This window comes from Triturus cristatus, chromosome 6 (assembly GCF_964204655.1).
Source record: "Triturus cristatus chromosome 6, aTriCri1.1, whole genome shotgun sequence".
Classification (NCBI taxonomy): Eukaryota; Metazoa; Chordata; class Amphibia; order Caudata; family Salamandridae; genus Triturus; species Triturus cristatus.
In genome coordinates this window covers 1885422565-1885445840 of record NC_140589.1, presented here as the reverse complement: position 1 = coordinate 1885445840, position 23276 = coordinate 1885422565, and the positions used below count along the sequence as shown (strand labels likewise).

The following is a 23276-nucleotide window of genomic DNA, read 5'->3' as shown; positions in this document are numbered from 1 at the left end:
ACAGTTAGGCTGGTCTGGTGTATGCAGGCTATCCCACCGCCTGGCCTGTCAGTTCTGTCAAGTCTGGTGATGTCATAGTTAGGAGGTAACAAGATGTCCAGGATGGGAGTAGAAGTTTCATTTAGCCATGTTTCTGTCAGGATCATAATGTCGGGTTTGTTCGTGATAAGTAAGTCGGCAAAATCAGCTGCAAGTCTGGAGGCGGACTTGCAGTTGAGGAGTACATCTTAGACGTGGCTGGGTGTTTACAGTGGTAGGTTCAACTGTGATGGGGATTCTAGTGAGGTTATTTTCAACAATGCCTCTGGAATTGAGTCTAGGGACTCTGTTTGTGTTGATCGGAATGGAATGAATTCGGGAGTCAGATTGCGGGCTAACTGGAGGTTCTGTGTCGAGAAGAGGGTAAGGTAGATCGTATGATTGGAGGAGGGCCATTAGGTCTGAGTCAGATAGAGGGTTTAACCCCCTGATAGGGCGGGATGTGGCATTAGGGTGTGGGACTGTGATCCAACGTGGAGATCCATGTGTTTGGGAGTTTGCAGGGCGATGTTGGATGTGGTTAAAGATCTTAGGGTGTGGGGACGGGCTGTATTTTTTTTTAGTACAAGTGGACTTGGTTTGTTGTAAGATAAGGTCTTGAAGGGCACGTATGTCTGATTTGACTTTTTGAAGGGTAGATAATATCAGGTCAAGTCTGTTTTCAGGCAAGATGGATTTGTTATTGGATGGGAGGACCAAGGGAGTGTACGGTGAAGCAGTTTCATTAGAAATGTCTGTGTCAAGAGCCGTGGGGTTAAGTGTAGGGTTTATGTGTCCAGGGGAGGAGCTGTAAGAAGAAGTGGGGTGGGGGGTGAGATAAGGAGAGCCAGGTGAGAGGTTCGGGGGGGGTGCGGGGAGTCCTTACTGGGGCCCAAGTGAGTGATAATGGGGCTGAAAAGCTGATGAGAGGCGCCGGGAAAAGAATTGAGGGTGCTGTAAGGAATGCGGTAGGAGTGGTTTTTGGGGTTTCAGTGCTGGGGTCCGAGGGGGTATTGTTGGGGTTGTTGCGGTGAAGGGAGGTGTTGGGTGTAGCGGTGAGGGGGGAGGGGGAGTGCGAAAGTGCAGGGTGAGGGGGGAATGGGGAGTGAATTGGCGATGTTAAGAAGTGGGCTGGCCCCAACGCTTAGCGGTGGGGCCCAGGAGTGAAGTGAATGAAGCTATGATGGATGCAGTTCCTTGTTATAGAATGATACTTAGCAGTGGGGCAAAGGGTGTGAGGTGAGTGAAGCTATGATGGATGCAGTTCACTGTTATAGAATGATGCTTAGCGGTGGGGCACAGAAGTGAAGTGACTGAAGCTATGATGGATGCAGTTCACTGTTATAGAATGATGCTTAGCTGTGGGGCACCGGAGTGAAGTGAATGAAGCTATGATAGATGCAGTTCAATGTTATAGAATGATGCCTAGCGGTGGGTCACCGGAGTGAAGTGAATGAAGCTATGATGAATGCAGTTCAATGTTATAGAATGATGCTTAGCGGTGGGGCCCAGGAGTGAAGTGAATGAAGCTATGATGGATGCAGTTCACTGTAATATAATGATGCTTAGCGGTGAGACACAGGAGTGATGTGAATGAAGCTATGATGGATGCAGTTCACTGTTACAGAATTATGCTTAGCGGTGGGGCACATGAGTGAATGAAGCTATGATGGATACAGTTCAGTTTTATAGAATGATGCTCAGCAGTGGGGCACAGGAGTGAAGTGAATGAAGCTAAGATGGATGCAGTTCACTGTTACAGAATGATGCTTAGCGGTGGGGCACAGGAGTGAAGTGAATGAAGCTATGATGGATGAAGTTCACTGTTATAGAATGATGCTTAGCGGGGGCACAGGAGTGAAGTGAATGTATTTATGATGGATACAGTTCACTGTTACAGAATGATGCTTAGCGGTGGGGCCCAGGAGTGAAGTGAATGAAGCTATAATGTATGCAGTTCACTGTTAAAGAATGATGCTTAGCGGTGGGGCACCGGAGCGAAGTGAATGAAGCTGTGATGGATGCAGTTCACTGTTACAGAATGATGCTCAGCGGATGGGCAAAGGGTGTGAGGTGAATGAAGCTATTATGGATGCAGTTCACTGTTATAGAATGATGCTTAGCGGTGGGGCACCAGAGTGAAGTGAATGAAGCTATAATGTATGCAGTTCACTGTTAAAGAATGATGCTTAGCGGTGGAGCACAGGAGCGAAGTGAATGAAGCTGTAATGGATGCAGTTCACAGTTACAGAATGATGCTTAGCGGTGGGGCACTGGAGTAAAGTGAATGAAGCTATGATGGATGCAGTTCACTTTTATAGAATGATGCATAGTGGTGGGGCACCAGAGTGAAGTGAATGAAGCTATGATGGAGGCACTTCACTGTTACAGAATGATGCTCAGCGGATGGGCAAAGGGTGTGAGGTGAATGAAGCTATGATGGATGCAGTTCACTGTTATAGAATGATGCTTAGTGGTGGGGCACCGGAGTAAAGTGACTGAAGCTATGATGAATGCTGTTCACTGTTATAGAATGATGCTTAGCGGTGGGGCACCGGAGTGAAGTGAATGAAGCTATGATGGATGCAGTTCACTGTTATAGAATGATGCTTAGCGGTGGGGCACTGGAGTGAAGTGACTGAAGCTATGATGGATGCAGTTCACTGTTATTGAATGATGCTTAGCGGTGGGGCACAGGAGTGAAGTGAATGAAGCTATGATGGATGCAGTTCACTGTTATAGAATGATGCTTAGCGGTGGGGCCCAGGACTGAAGGGAATGAAGCTATGATGGATGCAGTTCACTGTTATAGAATGATGCATAGCAGTCGGGCAAAGTGTGTGAGGTGAATGGATTGATCTAATATATATGTTTCAGAAATCGTAACACTACTTCTATTTGGAATGGTTGCTGTTAGACCTGGCACCATTGGTGTGAGTCTCCCTTCTATATTTCGCTGTGTCTCCTCTGTTTTTGCTGGTTATAGATGCTCTGGGCGCTGTGCCACTGCCATTCAGTGCCACAGCGCAAATGCTCCCTTTATAAAGATGACATGTGAATTGGTACATCCATGATTGGCATATTTAGTTTACCTGTTAGTCCCTAGTAGCGTGGCCCGTGTGTCCCCAGGGCTGGTAAACCGAATGCTGCTGGTGGGCCTGCAGCACTGGTTTGTGCCACCCACAGAAGCAGCTTGTAAAGTGTGTCTCAGACCTGCCACTGCAGTGTCTGCGTGCAGTCCAGAACTGCCATCTTGGCTGTGAAGTGCACCCACTTCCCAGCCCCTAAACCTTCCCTTGGCATCCTGTAAGCCCCCCTTATGATAGGGTGCATGGTATGTGTAAGGTAGGACATGCCCTGATTTGTGTAGCATGTTCTAGTAGTGAATTACACCCAATTTCGTTTTTCACTACTGTAAGGCTACCTGTTCTCCATAGGCCAGAATGGGAGGTCTGGGCTATTACATTATATAGTCCTAACTCACGCATCGCTGGTTAGCGTGAGGAAATTTATCGCTACAGCTCCTTAGCGACATTTTTGTTGCTTTGCTACGGAATCCAGATACTTTGTGAGTAAAAGGGTCGCAGAGACCACTGCATTGAACTGAACATCATTTTGTGCACCTTGAACTATTTTTGCAGCATTTGTAAAGTAACTATACTTTTCTAGTATTGTGGATTTTTACTTTTGTTGGTCTTGTGATTAAGTCTATATAAATATACCTATTTTTTATAACTACTTGAGTGGTGTCCATTTGTAGTGTTCCTCATTATATTACTGTGTATGGTCATAAATGCTTCACACACTGCCTCTGAGATAAGCCTAGCTGCTCGTGCTACGTTACCACAGGGTTGAGCAGGGGTTGTCAAATGGTGTAGGCTGCTTACTCTAACTGAGGAAGAAGGGTCCCTACTTGGACAGTGGCCAGCCATTGCCAACTAGAGACCCCCATTTCTAACATTGGTGGTCAGCGGTGAGGATCTGGACTTGCATTTATGATTGCATACAGTAATTATAGTGTACACACTAGTGAGTGCAGACCATAACATAACCACGTACGTTTTTGAGATTTTTTGATTCTATTTTTGATCGTTATTGCCAGTTATTGCTACAATGGGCAAGCCCAGATCCAATGCCTCTGAGGATCTCTCCTGGGAAGAAGAGAAATTAGAAACCTACAATGCCAGGCAGCTCAAATATTTTTGCAAACGCTTCACAGTTCCTATCACAGGTCTCACTAGAAGGGAAGAGTATTACAAGGCGCTGAAGGCCTGGTTAGAAGCCAGGGATGCCCCTAGGAATATGGAAGAGCCTGTGGAGGGGGGAGAGAATGCGGGAGAGCAGCAGGAAGAAATTGTAGATTTGGCAGGGAATAAAGCAGTTTCAGGCCCGGGCACTAGTGTGTCTTCAAGGGGCCTGACTCCAGAAGAGATGGAGGACAGGGAGAGAGATAGGCGGCATAATATGGAGATGGCTAAGCTTAAATTGGATGGTCAGAGAGACCTAGAGAATAAGAAGTTAGAATTTGAGATTATGAAGGTGAAATTTGAACATGAGAGAATTTTGAGGGGGTTGGAGATTAAAGCTAAGAGTATAGAGATCACCCCCTCTGGTGGCAGCATACCAGTAGTACATACTGAGAGTAGAGTGTATTTACCTAAAGAGGTTATTAAGGATTTCCATAAAAGTGAAGATATTGGGCAATGGTTTGCCACTTATGAATTAGCTATGGTGTCCCACCGGGTCCCTGAGAAGGATTGGGGAGCGGGGATGCTTTGTGAGTGAGGGGAGGGATACCTTGTTGGACCTACCCCAGAAAGTAGGATGGTTTATGCCCACATGAAGGAAGCTTTGATTACCCGCTATGGTTTGACCCCTGAAATATACAGGCAGAGATTTAGAACCTGCACGAAGTTAGGTACCACGTGGGTTGAATATGTGTCTTTTTTTGGCAGAGCAATGGAGTTCTGGGTAAAAGGCAGCAAAGTAGAAACTTTTGAGCAACTGTATGATTTGATTGCATGGGAGCATTTCTCTAGTAATTGTTTTCCTGAGCTACGCCATCATCTGATAGATTGCAAGCTAACTAACCCTAGGAAGCTTGCTGAGGAGGTGGACCGCTAGGTGAGCACCCGGGTCCGCAAGGGTCCAGTGGGAGACTTCGCCAAAGGTGGGCAGGGTCCCCAGCAGAGAGGTGGGGGGGACAGGGGTAAACCAAGGGAGTTCCACTGAGGGCCACAAGATAATTCCCAAGGGAACCAGGCAGTGGTGTCCCAGCCTCCCCAGGATAAAAAGCCAATGCCCCCAACAGGTAATCCTGTTCCAAGGAGGCCCCCTACTTGTTTTAAATGTGGCCAGGTGGGCCACAGATACTTTGATCCCCAGTGTCCCCAGAGGGATACTCCTGCACCGCCCCGCCAGCTTGCTAGTGTACCCCTGGGGGAGGAGGAGATGGGTGCCCAAGGTGGGTGGGACCCTGTAGAATTGACCCTTGTCTCCCTAGGAGACTTTCAAATGGTTCCTAAGCTTGCACTGCCTGATAACACTAAAAAATACAGGCAGTGGGTAACCATCAATGGCCATAGAGTGGAGGCTCTTATTGACACAGGAGCCAGTGTAACTGCTGTCAGCTCCCGGTTGGTGTCCAAAGAGCAGGTTGTGCCCCATGCATTCTACCCAGTAGTGTCTGCAGACAACATAGAGAGCCAATGTGAGGTGGCTCAGGTTCCCTTTGAGTGGGGAGGGTCTCAGGAACTCTTCAGGTGGCTGTGAGGCCCGCCATGCCTGTGGACTGTCTGTTGGGGAATGATTTAGAGAACTTACCGTGGGCTACGGTGGAGAGGAGAGCTCACTTACAAATGTTGGGTCTGCCTGAGTGGGCATGTGCTACCACTCGGTCCATGGCAGCCAAAGAGGGTGTTGAGAAAGACCTGGAGCCTGAGAGTATGGCCCAGGTCCCTGCCTTAGAGAGAAAGGGCAGGGGGCGCAGGAAGCCGGCCCCCTTGGTTCCCACGGCCCAGGAGGGAGCAGACCCTGAGGGGGATGCCCTGGAGCCTACTGGGGAGCAGAGTACCGACCTGGGGGACCTGCCGGAGCTGACCCAGTGGCAGCAGGAAGAGGGGCCCACCAGGGAGGAGTTTTGTGGGCAGCAGAGAACTTGCCCTTCTCTTGAGGGTATGCGGCAACAGGCTGCAGCCCAGGCAGCAGGTGATATGTCCGGTTCACATCTGATTTATTGGGAGAACAGTCTCCTGTATAGCGAGCCTAAGGCTGCTGAGCCGGGATCAGCCCGTGTGCTGGTGGTACCCGAGTGCTTCAGAGCCTTCCTACTGGGGTTGGCTCATGACATTCCATTGGCAGGACATCTGGGGCAGACCAAGACCTTTGAGAGGCTGGTCACCCACTTTTATTGGCCCCATATGCGCAAGAGTTCAGACACGTATTGTAGGACCTGTGAGATTTGCCAGGCAAGTGGGAAGAGTGGGGGGAAGATCAAAGCCCCACTCCAGCCCTTTCCAGTTGTTAGTACCCCATTCGAGCGAGTGGGCATTGACATTGTGGGGCCTCTGGACCCCAAGACAGCCATGGGCAACAGGTACATCCTGGTTTTGATGGACCATGCCACCCGGTACCCTGAAGCCATCCCGCTCAGGACAGTGACGGCCCCCGTGGTGGGACATGCGCTGATGGGGATCTTCTCCCGTGTGGGGTTCCCCAGAGAGGTGGTGAGCGACAGGGGAACCAACTACATCTCCCAGTATATGAAGTCTCTGTGGAAGGAGTGTGGGGTGACTTACAAGTTCACCACTCCTTACCACCCCCAAGGCAACGGTCTGGTTGAGAGGTTCAACCGGACCGTGAAGGGCATAATCATGGGCCTAGAAGAGCCCCTGAGGCGTAAGCGGGACGTCCTCTTGCCATGCTTGTTGTTTGCATACCGTGAAATGCCACAGAAGTCCTTAGGGTTCAGTCCCATGAGGAAATATGAATTTTATGATCAATTGTGTCCCCTATCTTAGACCCCAACGGCTCCATGTACATGCTACAAGTACATGTATGTTCCCTCCAGTTCCAGCTATGAAGACGCAAATACATGTGCGTCCAACGTCAACATGTCCTCTTTCAGATCCGCCATGAATGGGTCGGATATTCCGTTCCTAAATATGATTGGCCACCGACTTTATATGGTACACTCTTCACGTTTTACAGTTAAGGCGAGTAGGCCCTGAATCCTGTCATCAAGTCTTTTCCTGCCTTCTGCTTCTGAAAACTCCAGCCTGAGTCTGCATCTGTATCCATGAACTTTGTCCTACTCCCTGCGCGGCTAACGGTGCCTGACTCGGCCTGTTGCCTGCCAAAAACTGTATTTCACCTTCAAGTTATCTGTTCCGCTCCTCATCCAATGCATTCCTGTCTAGTAGTTTTAGGTAAACATCCTTCCAGCTACAAGGCAAAGGGCCCGGTCTTACTGTCTCTATGCAAGTAATTCATAGCCCCGTTTCCATGGTAGGCCCATGCCCCCTCGCATCACATGTAGACACATAGACGCTTGTACACGCACTAACAGTCAGTATAGAATAGATTCTGCCCGAGAGACCTTTCCTTTCGGATAATACAGTTCCTTAAACACAAGATATTAGATATGATTTGGGATTAGGTTGACCTGACCCCCCAGACTTCTGTCTCCTCATGTAGGGCTAAATGTCACGTTCCCTTCACCCTCTAGTTACACGTCAATTACACGTCATGCGGCTGCACGCGCGTCTCTGCCATATATTTCTGCTGACATTGCAGGATTCTCTTATGGATCCACCCACCTGTGACATCATTCTAAATGACGTTTCTAGTACACGCCTTTATGCACGCCTATTATAACGCCTTTTTCATTACGTATGTGTATTCTTATCTCTCTTATCAGCTGTTACGCCTCCTGCATCTGTCTTACTGTAATACATTTCATATATATACGATTACCTGTCAATAATGTATTGCTGATCCCTTCCTGAACCTTCGTGGTGACGGAACTCGATTGCCTGGTTCGAACCATCATTCCTTTGTAAGGAATAAATTTCCTTTTAAGAACCTCAGATACCACGGATTCTGCCTCTTATTTTTACTGAGTTATTCTTATTGTATTTTACCGCATAAATTAAGTCTAGGTAATTTAAATTTACCACACCCATTGAACTGCTCTATGTCCATCCGGTAAGAGGGCCTCTGAGTCTGGTCAAGGAAGGCTGGGAGCAATCTCCCAGGAAACCTCCCCAGGATGTATTTAGCTACATCCTGGCCTTCAGGAACCAGACTCGGCGTTTCAGTAAGATTGCTGAGACAAATCTGGAAGCCAGCCATGAGGAGCTGAAACGTTGGCACGACCAGAATGCCACTCTGGTCGAGTTTCAACCTGGTCATAAGGTTTGGGTACTGGCCCCGGTGGAGCCTTGTGAGCTCCAAGATACGTGGACTGGTCCATTTGAGGTGGTGGAGCGCAAAAGTCAAGTTACCTATTTGGTGGACTTTAAATCTCCCAGGAACCCCCTGCGGGTCCTGCATGTGAATCGCCTAAAGCCCCACTTTGAGAGGTCTGAAGTGGGCATGCTTCTTGCCACAGATGCAGGGATGGAGGAGGAGAGTGAGCCTCTTCCTGACCTCCTGTGTGCAGGAGAGAAGGATGGGTCAGTGGAGGGTGTGGTCCTCTCCACCACACTGACCCCTGAGCAGCAGGGAGATTTCCGCCAGCTGTTGGGGCAATTTCCTGACTTATTTTCCCTGGTGCCTGTCACTGATTGTTGCGTCCATGAGGTGGACACCGGGGACAGTCCTCCTGTCAAGCACAAGGCTTACCGTGTGACTGACCGGGTAAGGGCCTGCATTAAGGAGGAGGTCTCCAAAATGTGTGCCCTAGGGGTGATTGAGTCCTCTAGCAGCCCCTGGTCCAGCCCCGTGGTCTTGGTACCAAAAGCTGCAGCGCCTGGTGACACTCCAGAACTTAGGTTCTGTGTGGACTACCGAGGTCTCAATTCGGTCACGAGGACCGATGCACACCCCATCCCCAGAGCTGATGAGCTCATAGATCGGTTAGGGGCTGCCCTGTACCTCAGCACGTTTGATCTAACGTCTGGGTACTGGCAGATCACCTTAACTGATGGGGCAAAGGAGAGGTCAGCATTCTCCACCCCAGATGGGCACTACCAGTTCCGTGTGATGCCCTTTGGAATGAAGAATGCCCCTGCCGCCTTTCAGAGGTTGGTCAACCAGGTGTTGGCTGGGCTGGAGGATTTCTGTGCCGCCTTCCTGGATGACATTGCAGTATTTAGTTCCTCGTGGGAGGACCACTTACACCACCTCTGGGAAGTGTTGATGGTGCTGCGCAGAGCAGGCCTCACAAACAAGGCCAGTAAGTGCCTGATTGGGCAGGGTCCTGAGGTGTACTTAGGACACCAGGTAGGGAGTGGCCAGGTGGCACCTCTACAGCCCAAGATTGAAACCATCCTGGCTTGGGAGCCCCCAAGGACCCAGACCCAGGTGAGGGCCTTCTTAGGACTCATGGATTATTACAGGAGGTTTGTCAAGGGGTATGGCAGCATTGTTGCCCCCTTGACTGAGCTGACTTCCAAAAAGCAGCCAAAGATTGTGAACTGGACTGACACCTGTCAGAAAGCTTTTGATGCCCTCAAGACTGCCATGTGTACAGCACCCGTACTCCAGGCGCCCAACTTTGCTAAGGAATTTATTGTCCAGACAGAGGCTTCAGAGCATGGGGCGGGGGCTGTTCTGTCACAGATGACTTAGTAGGGACTAGATCAACCCGTAGCCTTCATCAGTGGGAGGTTACTTACACGGGAACAGAGGTGGAGTGCAATTAGCGTGAGGCATTTGCTGTGGTCTGGGCACTGAAGAAGCTGAGACCATACCTGTTTGGGACTCACTTCCGGGTTCAGACAGACCACAGGCCCCTCAGATGGTTGATGCAGATGAGGGGTGAGAATCCCAAGTTGTTAAGGTGGTCCATTTCCCTACAGGGTATGGACTTTACGGTGGAACATCGCCCTGGTACAGAACACGCCAATGCTGATGGTCTGTCCAGATTTTTCCGCCTTAGTGATGAGAACTTCCCAGGGGATGCGTAGTTTTCCCCACATTTCAGCTGGAGGGGACGCGTGTTAGACCTGGCACCATTGGCGTGAGTCTCCCTTCTATATTTCGCTGTGTCTCCTCTGATTTTGCTGATTATAGATGCTCTGGGCGCTGTGCCACTGCCATTCAGTGCCACAGCGCGAATGCTCCCTTTATAAAGATGACATGTGAATTGGTACATCCATGATTGGCTTATTCAGTTTACCTGTTAGTCCCTAGTAGCGTGGCCCGTGTGTGCCCAGGGCTGGTAAACCGAATGCTGCTGGTGGGCCTGCAGCACTGGTTTGTGCCACCCACAGAAGCAGCTTGTAAAGTGTGCCTCAGACCTGCCACTGCAGTGTCTGCGTGCAGTCCAGAACTGCCATCTTGGCTGTGAAGTGCACCCACTTCCCAGCCCCTAAACCTTCCCTTGGCATCCTGTAAGCTCCCCTTATGATAGGGTGCATGGTATGTGTAAGGTAGGACATGCCCTGATTTGTGTAGCATGTTCTAGTAGTGAATTACACCCAATTTCGTTTTTCACTACTGTAAGGCTACCTGTTCTCCATAGGCCAGGATGGGAGGTCTGGGCTATTACATTATATAGTCCTAACTCACGCATCGCTGGTTAGCGTGAGGAAATTTATCGCTACAGCTCCTTAGCGACATTTTTGTTGCTTTGCTACGGAATCCAGATACTTTGTGAGTAAAAGGGTCGCAGAGAGCACTGCATTGAACTGAACATCATTTTGTGCACCTTGAACTATTTTTGCAGCATTTTTAAAGTAACTATACTTTTCTAGTATTGTGGATTTTTACTGGTATTGGTCTTGTGATTAAGTCTATATAAATATATCTATTTTTTATAACTACTTGAGTGGTGTCCATTTGTAGTGTTCCTCATTATATTACTGTGTATGGTCATAAATGCTTCACACACTGCCTCTGAGATAAGCCTAGCTGCTCGTGCTACGTTACCACAGGGTGGAGCAGGGGTTGTCAAAGGGTGTAGGCTGCTTACTCTGACTTAGGAAGAAGGGTCCCTACTTGGACAGTGGCCAGCCATTGCCAACTAGAGCCCCCCATTTCTAACAGTTGCCATAAAACCAATCAAATATTGTTGGTGCTATGATAAAACCGCATAATTTGGTATAAACCTAAAATATAGATGATTTCAATATCCATTTTCTAATAAAATTAAAACTTTGAATTTGTGGAACTAATCAAGATAATTCAGTAGCTCGTCTTGTTTCCAGAATCCCTCAGCCTTTGCCATCGTTGGCCAGCATTAGAGGTCCAGTCCTATTCTAGAACGTGATGCTCCATTTAAAGCACAAAACACTTTTGTATTATAACACGTCATGGCATTCCAAGACATAGACACTAGAGAGAATACATAAAGCACGCACTGTGCATGGCACTGGCCTCTGAAGCAGCAGCAGTGCACAGCAAATCTAGTGCTTCTCACATGTTTATAAAACCACTTTATGATTATATGGCCCTGTGTCCAGAGCACAAGATATTGCAAAGCTCAGGTGTTCTCTATAGGAGGATGTAAGTTTATAATGCGTGCTGCCTATAACCTAACACTATGACTGATCTGTCCTGTTTCAGATGTTGAAGGAAACCACACCAGACTCTGATGTTCCAGCTACTGTTGATCGTCTGGAGCACCTCATGTGGGAAGGACATGAGGCGTCGATTGAAGCTGCGCTTCCAATATGCAAGAACAGGTAATGTGTAGTACATTTGTAGAAGCCACCTCTATGCTTCATGTCACACACAACCTGTAGTCAGACACAGCATGTGGAACAATAGGACACATACAGCACTACTCGCAAAGGTAACCTTACACAAGAGGACATCTTTTGAGTAACGTTACTGCATATCCTATTAACAATTTACAAGTGCAAAGGTACACAAATATATAGACTTACATCCCCAAACCTGTTGTAAATTAAGGCAGAATGTGATTAAGCATTCACTGAAAACATTAGTGTTTCCCTTTTATCGTGTTTTCCTCATCATGTTGGCCGAAGTCCGGACTCCATTTTGTATTGACATGCTGCCATGTGCTCACCACGAGGAGAGTCCGACCTCTGTGTTAGTTGCTCTTGTAATCTGCCTAGCAACAGTTATAAATAGCTCTCTTGTCCATCGGGCGCATGCCCAGACTTGACCACATCTGTTATAATTAGCTTTGCTTGACCATGTGTTTTCGCGGGCTCAAGGAGTGTGTTAGCTCCGCCCATGTATTAATTTGGTATCGAGAATGACCCTAAATGGTAATGTTTTTCGACTTCATGTGGTATCCACCCACTCATGAGCCCCTCTGTTGTGTATAAAAGGGGACAATGTACGCAAGTTCTGTGTGCTACTCCTTGCAATACTGAAGAGTGTTGTGTGGATTGTAGGACCACCCTTAAGGGTCAATAAACGTTGTTTTTGTACTTTGCAGTTTCCGTGCCAACTTCCTTATAGATATCGTTACAGAAGAGCGAACCCTTGTCTCTTGCGGGCCTAGCTGGGGCTTGTATTCATCAATTGGCGCCCGTCACGTGGGGCTCATCGGCGACTCGGATGCTCGAAGGACTGGTCGCGACGAAGGTGAGGAGTTTGGCCGGGGACGTGATCACTGCCAGCGGCGTCTTAGCCCTGGCATCCCGAGGTTTTCTTCCTTCCCTTCCGAGCTGACCATCTGGGTGGCGCCGGTCATCGACTGAGACCTCTTCTGTCGGTCCTGCCGTGAGAGCCGTTTGGGCGATTGTGGAGCTTGGCAGTTGGAACCTGGACTCTTGATTGGTAAGAACCGTTGTACGGTACTTGCTCCGAGTTTTGAAGCCTGGTCTGGCTATTTGAGTTTGATTGATGGTGACTAGTCATATTTTGAATTTGTCTTTGTGAAAATATATGCGTTGCAACACATATAGGCAGGTAATGTGGAGAAATTTCTCCGGAGCTGTGTAAACTTGGAACGGCGCAACGATTAGGTGCCATTTTTCTTGATAATACTGCATATTTTGCATTATTCCCAGCATGCCTGCTTTTAGCGCACTCCGTAAGTGGTGCTGCTGTTTGGGTAACCGGTTGAACCTCGAGGAATCTGCTCCAGCTCCCCCAGAGGGGACTCCTAATAGGGATATGTACGTGAAGCATGGTCTTTCTTCCATAATGTACAGCACGTTATGGAGGAAATATACTAGGAAGGATCCTGAGTTGCGATGGCCTTTGTATGGATCGTTTGATATACGTAAGATTGAGTATGTGGAACAGTGTATGTGTAAGCGACGTGCTCGTCAGGATATGTTTGAGTGTGTGCGATTATGGGTGAAGGAAGTGCGTGAGCGAGAGAAACGTGAGAAAGCGCTGTTTGATAAGGAGCAACGAAAGAATGATCATATGCGAGCGCAGGAAGCGAAGCATCGGGAGGACAAAGAGCAAACGGACAGACAAGAGAAAGAGCGTAGGCTGCAAGTTTCGGGTCAATATGTTGTTCGCCAGCCGCTTTATCCTGTCCTTAATAATCCTGATGATGATTTTTATTTGCTAGATCGCTCTCCGCCCCCTTATGTTGGCGCATCCGCTCCGCGGCCGCAGGATTCTGACCCGGCTTCGGGTAAGGTAGACACACGGTCCATGCTGCCGGCCGAGCAAATGGCTGAGCTTCGGCAAATTTCCTTCCGTGCGCTTAAAGGCAAGGTATCCATGGAGGAATTATTTCAAATTTGGGGGCCATGGCAGGAGAGAGATAAAGTGTATTTTCTGGGTCATTTCGCGGATGAAGTGATTAATGCTTTCCGAAAATATTCTCATGTTTTTGAGCCTGACGAAGTGTCTTCGGATGCCAGAGCAATACGTAACGGTGCTTTTTCTCCCTCTAAGGCTCCTGAGGCGGCTCGGCGGCTGTTCGCCTTGCGGGACGAGGTGCTGGCCCTTCGAGAGAAAGCACGCCAACGAGCGGAGGAGGAGAAGCGGTCGGATTCGGTTGCGGCAGGGGGCCACCTATCCACCTCCCAGTCAGATAAGGATAATGTAGTGCATGCTAAACCGATGCGAGAGGCGGCACCTTTGTATGTCCCTCCGAAAGGAGCAGGGACTAGCTCGGACATTAACTCCGCCGATGCTAGGGGATATTTTGTGTATAATTGGGTTTATACTCCTTGGCATAGGGCCGATGTTATGGCGTTAAAGAATGCATTGCCTGACCCCTGCAAGAATCCAGCGGCCTTCTATGAAGAAGTCGAGGGGGCCTTGAATTCTTGCATTATGACCTTAGCGGATATAGATCTGTTCTTTGGCCTTATTCTACCACCGGACACGTGGCGGTCTGTCCGAAAGGTGGATGATGCAGTTGCTTTTAAGGCCCGGTGGTCTGAGCTTGAGGATGAGGATAGGGAACGGAAGCCCGCACAGAAACCACCCCAGAATATTCTAGATCTCCCTGCGGCTATTGTGACTAAGTTGAAGACGATTATTCCCCCTAAAAAGATTGACTGGAATATGTTAGCGGCATGTAAGCAGAAAGTTGATGAGTCAGTTGCAGATTTCTTCACGCGCTTCGAAGAAACGTTCCATGACTTTAGTGGCCAGTCGCTTACCGACGACACAGGCCGCCACCTTTTCGCGGACAAATATGTGGCCAATCTGCTGCCGGCAGTTGCGGCCCGGTTAAAAGCGAGTGAGAGTTCTTGGTCCTCCGCGACACCGACGGCCCTTCTGACCATCGCTCAGTATTATGAGCGTCAAGAGTACGAGGCGAAGGGCCAGGAGGAGAAGAAATCGAAAGATCTCAAAACCAAAGTGATGTTAGCACAAGTATATGGCCCGCCCCGCCGGGGTAATAATAATAGGGGAAGGGGCGGATCTTATGGTCCCCCTTCGGGCCGATCTGATTTGAATAAGAACCAATGTGCGTACTGTAAGCAGTTGGGCCATTGGGCCAGGGAGTGCCCAGCATTGCGTGCTTCGCGGCAGGGGCACACTGCGGGTGGCCAGAGAGGTAGAGGGGGCTTCTCGAACTTTAGAGGGAATTCTAACGATAGTGTCCGTTTCGACACTGCTGGGCAGCACCGAGATAGCTCAAACGTTTTCGATCGCCAGCATCAGTATCATGTATCGGACATCGATCGCTCAGGATATCATGATTCTCAGCATGCATAGGAATGCGTAGGATGGGGGTCCGAATCAGTTGAGGTGCCGGTCGATCAGACGGGTCCTTATGTATCGGCTGAGGTTTTAGGTTCTACTGATCAGTTCCTAGTGGATACAGGAGCGACACGTAGTGCATTGTCTAGGTACTTGGTTCCGGGGGCTCCCCCATCCGGCTCAATAGTTACATCGGTAGGGTTTGACGGTACACTTTCCCGAAGCCCTCTTTCACAGCCCCTTGCATTTAAAGTTGATTGTTTTTCTGCGCCTTGTCCGTTTCTGCTTGCTCCGTACACACTGGATAACATTATGGGCCTTGATATGTTAAAGTACTTTAGGGCTACAATTCGGTGTTCCCCTGAGGGTGTGAGGGTGATTCTAAATGACAACTACCCCCGATCTGGGCGGATGTGTACGATCTCAGAGGATGCGTTGTTGGCTACCCTCCCCCAAGCTTTATGGGCGACTTCAGACACAGATGTCGGACAAATGGTGATTCCTCCGGTCCACATTAGTGTCCAGGAGGGGGCGGTGCTACCACGCCTCCCACAGTATCGTATTTCCCAGGAGGGCGAGGAAGCTCTCATACAGATTGTGCAGGATTTGATCGCAGTAGGAGTAGTGGAAGAAGTTCCCTATAATATCTGTAACAGTCCGATTCTCCCTATTCTGAAAAAGGACACGGATGCAAAGGTCTATCGGTTCATAATTGATTTGAGGGAGGTAAACAAGATCGTGATACCTCAGTACCCGGTGGTTTCCGATATCACGACGTTGCTTACCTTGGTCCCGCCTACGGCGACCGTGTTCTCAGTGATTGATTTGAAAAATGCCTTCTTTTCTATTCCCATTCACCCTGATAGCCGATTTCTTTTTGGGTTCACATTAAACAATAGATCTTATCGTTTTTGTAGAATTCCCCAAGGCTATACAGAAAGCCCTAGTATTTATAGTCAGGCTTTGAAGCGACAGTTGGATTCCTTTGTTTTACTCGAGGGGGTCGCCCTCATTCAATATGTCGATGACATCCTGTTGGCGGCTGACACCCTGGAGTTGTGCGAGAAAAGCACGATAGCCTTACTTTCCTTTTTAGCATCCCACAATCACAAGGTCTCTAGGAAGAAATTGCAATTCTGTAGACCAAAGGTGACTTATTTGGGTCACCTTTTGTCTAAGGAGGGGCGTGCACTCACACCAGATCGTATCCAAGTAATCTTGGACACACCAAGGCCATCCACGCAGAAGGATGTGCGTGCATTTTTGGGTCTTGTTTCTTTTTGTAGACAGTGGATATTGGGGTTTTCACACACGGCTAAGCCATTACTAGCCCTCTTGACAAAAGATACGCCTATCCCAATCCCTTGGTCAGATGAGTGTGATGCGGCTTTTCAGCAATTGAGACAGGCCCTTTGTTCAGCACCAGTATTAGGGACCCCTGATTATGCAAAACCCTTTTCGTTGTATGTGCATGAGAAAGATGGATGTGCATTATCAGTTTTAGTACAGATGCATGGTGATAAGCAGCGCCCTTGTGCATACTTTTCGGCTGTACTTGATCCTGTCGCCCGAGCATTGCCGGGGTGTTTTCGCTCGGTTGCGGCGACAGCTGTGTCAATACGGCAGAGTGAAGGAATTGTATTGTCCCATAAACTGTTGGTGTTAGTTCCCCACGCTGTTGATGCCCTGCTTAATCAAACAAAGACGCAGCATTTGACCAGTGCCCGTTTAACGGGATATGAGTTGACGCTTTTAGCTCCTCACATTACGTTAAAAAGGTGCGTGACATTAAATCCGGCCACATTGTTGCCATACCCCGAGACCCAGCCTGAGGCACAGAAAGCGCATGATTGTATTCTTGTGACTGAGGAAAACACGATAAAAGGGAAACACTAATGTTTTCAGTGAATGCTTAATCACATTCTGCCTTAATTTACAACAGACGACCCTTTCAGCATTTACTGAAGACATCCGGTTTCCAAGTATAATCATCGTATATGTCAATTATCATCATTCCTTTAACCTCTTTAGCTAGACCCTTCTGGCGGGCAACATCGGCAATAGCTTTCTTATCTGGAATGCAAAATGAAATCCACACGGAAAACGGCACTTGGTCCTTTTCTGGATGGTTTTGGGCGTTGGTTACTGCCTGGGGATGGAAGGTCTTAACTGGTCTCTGCATTATTGTAGCAATTCTGTTCCTTCTCTGTATGTGTATTCAATGTGGACCATTGTGCTGTTCCGTATGCATTTCATTTTGCATTCCAGATAAGAAAGCTATTGCCGATGTTGCCCGCCAGAAGGGTCTAGCTAAAGAGGTTAAAGGAATGATGATAATTGACATATATACGATGAATATACTTGGAAACCGGATGTCTTCAGTAAATGCTGAAAGGGTCGTCTGTTGTAAATTAAGGCAGAATGTGATTAAGCATTCACTGAAAACATTAGTGTTTCCCTTTTATCGTGTTTTCCTCATCATGTTGGCCGAAGTCCGGACTCCATTTTGTATTGACATGCTGCCATGTGCTCACCACGAGGAGAGTCCGACCTCTGTGTTAGTTGCTCTTGTAATCTGCCTAGCAACAGTTATAAATAGCTCTCTTGTCCATCGGGCGCATGCCCAGACTTGACCACATCTGTTATAATTAGCTTTGCTTGACCATGTGTTTTCGCGGGCTCAAGGAGTGTGTTAGCTCCGCCCATGTATTAATTTGGTATCGAGAATGACCCTAAATGGTAATGTTTTTCGACTTCATGTGGTATCCACCCACTCATGAGCCCCTCTGTTGTGTATAAAAGGGGACAATGTACGCAAGTTCTGTGTGCTACTCCTTGCAATACTGAAGAGTGTTGTGTGGATTGTAGGACCACCCTTAAGGGTCAATAAACGTTGTTTTTGTACTTTGCAGTTTCCGTGCCAACTTCCTTATAGATATCGTTACAGAAGAGCGAACCCTTGTCTCTTGCGGGCCTAGCTGGGGCTTGTATTCATCAAACCCTTAAAGAGTTCATAAACCCAGCTCTCCCCACGCTGCTGCATCATTCTTGTTCCTATCTTCTTGCTTCATCCCCAGTTTGTTTAGCTCTGTTTTTTTGCTTTTCCCTCGTTTTCATTGGTTATTTCTTGTTTTTTCCCCCATTTTTTGAGTGCCTTCTACTTGCTTTTCCACTGTTTTCTGGATGCCTTATCCTTATTTTTTACCCTGTTTTTTATATGCATTCTTCTTGCTTTTCCTGCTTTCTCGTTGCCTTTTCTGTCATTTTTTACGGCCTTCCCCTTCCTTTTCTCTCATTTTTTGTGTGCCTTTGCCTTGCTCTTCCCCTGCCACTCCCGTATTTCAACTCATTATTTCCCGCCTCCTGCCTGGCCCCACCCACCCCCTTCCGCACCCCTCCCTGCTCCAGGGCCTATTATGGGGAGGTCTCAGCATGACCCCATTGAGCTGGTGCCGGGTCCAGCTGTCCCATGTTGCTGCACCTCTCTTGCTTCTGTCTTCTCCTTGCTATTGCCCCTATTTTTAGGGTGCCTTCTCCTTGCTTCTTTCTTGCTCTCCCTGCTTTCTCCTTGCTTTTCGCAAGGTTTTTTGGATGCCATCTCATTGTTACTCCTTCATTTTCACAGCTTTCTCCTTGCTAGTTTCCCCATTTTTAGGGTGCCTTCTCCTTGCTTCTTTCTTGCTCTCCCTGCTCTCTCCTTGCTTTTCGCAAAGTTTTTTGGATGCCATCTCATTGTTACTCCTTCTTTTTCACAGCTTTCTCCTTACTAGTTTCCCCATTTTTTTTCTGGGCCTTCTCATTGCTTTTTCCCCTGGTCTTTCTGTGCCTTCTCTTGGCGTTCTCCGGTTTTTTGTGTGCTTTCTCCATGCTTTTCCCTCATTTTCACTGTTTTCTGCTTGCTTTTCCCCTCGTTTATTTATATCCTTTCTCCATACTTCTCCCTTGTTTCCGCTGCTTTCTCATTGCCTTTTCCCTGTTTTTTGGTGTGCCCTCTCCTTGCTTTTCCTTCATTTTCACTGCTTTCTCCTTGCTTTTCCATTGCCGCTCCAGCATGACCCCCATTATCTCCTGCCACCTGCCTAGCCCCACCCACCGCCTCCCAGCTCCCCTCCCTCCTCCCAAGACTTACTTAATAGAGGCCGAAGCGCGACCCCATTGAGCAGGTCCCAGACCCAGCTCTCCCCCTGATGCTGCATCGTTTTCGCTCCTGTCTTCTCTTTCTTTTTTAGCCCCTTGACAAACTCATAAGTGATTAGCCACACTTTAGAAATTCATGATTAAATAATTGATTGATACAAGAGGGATTGTGCTCAGTAAAAACATCAAATATGACTGTAAAGTTATTACTATGAGTATCATAATCAGATTTTATTTTTCAGTCAACTAAAATTGTTACTAAACAGCATCACTTGAGAGAAACTTTATAAAGAAATAGTAAAAACTTTGCCAAACATAATAACTCTGAGTCATCTGTCCTCTGACAGTAATTTAGAATGTCCTTCGCATATCAAAATGACTCTCTTTAAAGAAATCAGGTTTCAAAACTGATGTCTCTCATCTTTAAGTCCTGGGGAGCAGCACAGGAGGTAAACTATTGCCTCTTAATTATATGTGTAAAGACTGCAGTTCTGCTTCATGTGAGTGCGTAACCCAATGTCTTTTATAATCTTTCATTAGACACAGCTGAAATAGCATTCGTATGATGTTAATCCAACTGGCCCTCTTCCTTGAACTCTTTACGTAGTTTTAACCTGTAAGTTTGTGTAAGGCATTGGGTTGCTGGTTGAGGTGGGACAAACTCCACTCAGGCAGAAACCACAATCCCTTTTGGGGTAAAGTCACAAGCATCCCCACATTAACCTGTACTGAATCCCCTGGTAGCTTAGCACAGAGCGGTGACTTAACTTAGAGTGAATGCATAAAATATTTGTGCACACTTCAAACAGTAACACAGTGAAAACTGACCACAGAAGGATCCCATATCAAATTCACAATAATTTATTAATCTTTATTAAATAAAACAAGACCAGAGTGACAAAGAAACAATCAGTGAAACATGAGATATGCAATTAAACAAATTGCAGTGAACATCGTGCCAAAAAGCACAAAGAACCAACTGTGATGCTGGTCACGCGAGAGCGGGACAATGTCACAAGTTAAGCCTCCCACGATGGAGAATGGGCCATCTACTGGAACCTGGTTATACCAGCTGAAATAGAGGACCTTAAATCCTGGTTGTAGAGCATTGTGAGGTTCCTCGTTAAGGATGTGTCGCAAAGACAAGGTGATGTGTTTGGTATGAAAAGCTGAGAAATTCTGATGCAAGGTCCTGTGTCATGGTCAAGGATCCTGTCGACGAGGGCTTGTGATTTGAAGTCTGGTTTCAGAGATGTCTTGAGCAGTAAAAGGCGATGTGTTGGTTCCGAGGAGCTGTGAAACTACAATGCGAGAACCTGCATCATGTCCGCGGCTTGAGTCAACAAAAGATTTGCGATACAAAGGTCTGTGCCGGGGAATGTTTGCACAGCGGTAGTGTCAATGTGGGATGTGAGGTTGATGTGGAGTCCTTCTCCTGAGGGAGCCCCCGCAGCAGAAGCAATACAACGGTCCTTTTCAGTATTGTGCAGTGCAGCAGAGGAGATGTGTTGGTTCTGCTAAGTCCACAGATAGACTCGCAAAGCACCTTCAGGCCCTCTTCCAGGGGTCCAGGACTGGAGTGGCACTACTTGGCAGGGTAGGATTTACATATGGCAGAGTTCAGGTGCTGGGTCCAAGGGTATTGGATCCTTCGGTCCCTGAGGCTCTAGTCCGGAGGCCAGCCAAGTATCCCTTGGAGTCACTCTGGCGGGCTTGGTTTAACAGATGCAGGTCCAGGCCTTCTCAACCAGGCAAGAGGGCAGCAGGCAGCAGGTCAGCAGAGCAGTCCATCAGAATGGAATTCCTTTAAATCGCACAGCAGTCCTTCTTACTGGCAGTATATCCATAGGCCCAGAAATGTACTGAAGAGTTGGTGTCTGAGGTCCAATATTTATACATGGGCCCTCTTTGAAAGTGGGAGAAGCTTCTAGAGGTTTCCCTTTGAAATCCACAGGTGTCCTGCCTTCTGTGTTCTGTCTCCAGACCAACTACAGGCGGTATGCAGCCCTTAGTAAAAGTAGCGGTGTTCCCAGCTCCGCCCTCCCATCCTGTCAGCGATGGCCCATTCAGTAACACCTAACTCTCCATTGTGTGTCTGTCTAGGAGGAATCCACCAAGTCCAAGTGCCAGCTACACTCAGCCATGTGACCCAGACACAGTCTGCAGGTATTAAGGCAGGAAAATGGCAACTTTCATAAAATTGGCATTTTCAAAATAGGAAGTTAAAATCCGACTTGACAATAAGAGAGAATTTTTCATTACCAATTCACGGTTTAGGTGATGTCTGGCAGTGAAACAATGGCACATGGAGAGGACCAGCACTGTACTCTTCCTCACACAATCACACAATGCTGCATGATTTAAATGTCTTTATTTGTAGGCTCATGGTGGCCAGGTCTGGTGTATATTCTACCAAGTGTGCTCAAGTTTCACTGTATGCAGTTGTATTGTGTGTTCTTAGTTTAAGAGTCATTTTCATCTCTGACTCCTTTGTCCTTTTTTTATTTCCCAGATTACAGTTCGAGGCTGCACCCGAAGCAGACTTTGATAGGAGCCTTTTGAAAGGGGTGCACTTCGTTGGTGCTACCAACTTTGCATCCGACTATGTGACTATAAAACAATTCCAGGGGAATTTTCCACGCCGCATCTTGAGGGATGCCAATAAATGCCCCCTCATCCCTGGCTTCACACCAAAACAAAACAGAGCCTGCCAAACGATAAAGACATACGTAACTTTTACTCGTATTTATGGTATGTATTTCTTCTCATATTTTGAAATGTTAACATCTATAGAATGGTAAATATTTATTTCACCTAATTCATTGCTTATTGAAAGAAAAAACCTGTGAGGGCGCTATTAACAATGGTATTTTTGCTCTTAAGCATACTTAATATGCCTGAAAATACCTCCATTTATTCTCACAAGGAATCCTAGTAGGCGTAAATGCATTCACGACCTCAGGTTTCTCTGCTACCAGTGCCAAGAAATCTATAGTTGTAGATTCCACTCAAGGGATGGGAAGATGGGGTCCCAAGGCATGTTTACATCACAAGTTTGGAACCCCCCAAAGCCAGGGGCATTCTCACGCGGCATTTGAAGCCAAGAGCTTCCAGATGTGAATGGGAAGAGACCAACCCCACAGCAGGTGGGAATGTGGTCACTGTGTTTTCTTCATTGGGAAAAATGTTTCAAAAAACTTACATTTGCACAGGCAGCTCCATTCCCACATGAAAAATGATATATTCATTATTAGTCCATAAAGGGAGACTAAGAAATGCCATATGACATTTCCAGAAGTAGAGAAGGAGATGATGCAGTCCACAAACTCGCCCAGAACTCCAGGATGCCATGCTGTACTGTAAACACAAGACTAACAGTACAACGCTTGGGACTCTGCATGAAAACTGATGGTTCATTGATCTAAACGCTGTTTATTGGCAATGGCCCACAAACATCAAACATTCGACATACTTCAATAGTTGCAAAACACTGGGGCAGATTTACACATAGCTTGCTATGTCTAGATATGACTTACTCTTCTAGGTCAGTTGGGTTACTCCTGGATTGCAGTAGTAAACCAGCCATACTACAAGTGAAAGTCAGAACAAAGGTTTCTTGAATCAGCCCATGGTCAAGTGATTCATAAGCAGCGAATGATGCTGCACCTTTAATGAGAACAGGAAAACAAAAAAGAAAACAAAAGTCACAACACAATGGGCCCGATTCTGATGCGGGTTAGAAAAGCTTCCCGACCAAATCGGTTGGGAAATAGCTTCTGACCCACTCGGGATCAGGAGAGTCCGACCAGCGGAGTACGATGCATCCGGATGCTTCCAGATACGATTTGGTTGGACTCCCA

The 23276-nt window shown here is 47.5% G+C and overlaps 1 protein-coding gene across 11 annotated transcripts in view; it reads left to right on the top strand.

Moving 5' to 3' along the window:
- The window catches only part of LOC146822296 (protein leg1a-like), a 466514-nt gene that overhangs the window by 261176 nt on the left and 182062 nt on the right, over positions 1 to 23276 (top strand). For all 11 annotated transcript variants that reach the window (XM_085613386.1, XM_085613382.1, XM_085613383.1 and 8 more), the window contains 2 exons: positions 11749 to 11867; positions 21929 to 22167. In XM_085613386.1, the coding sequence (XP_085469512.1) occupies positions 11749 to 11867; positions 21929 to 22167 (358 nt within the window). The remainder of the gene's footprint in view (positions 1 to 11748; positions 11868 to 21928; positions 22168 to 23276) is intronic.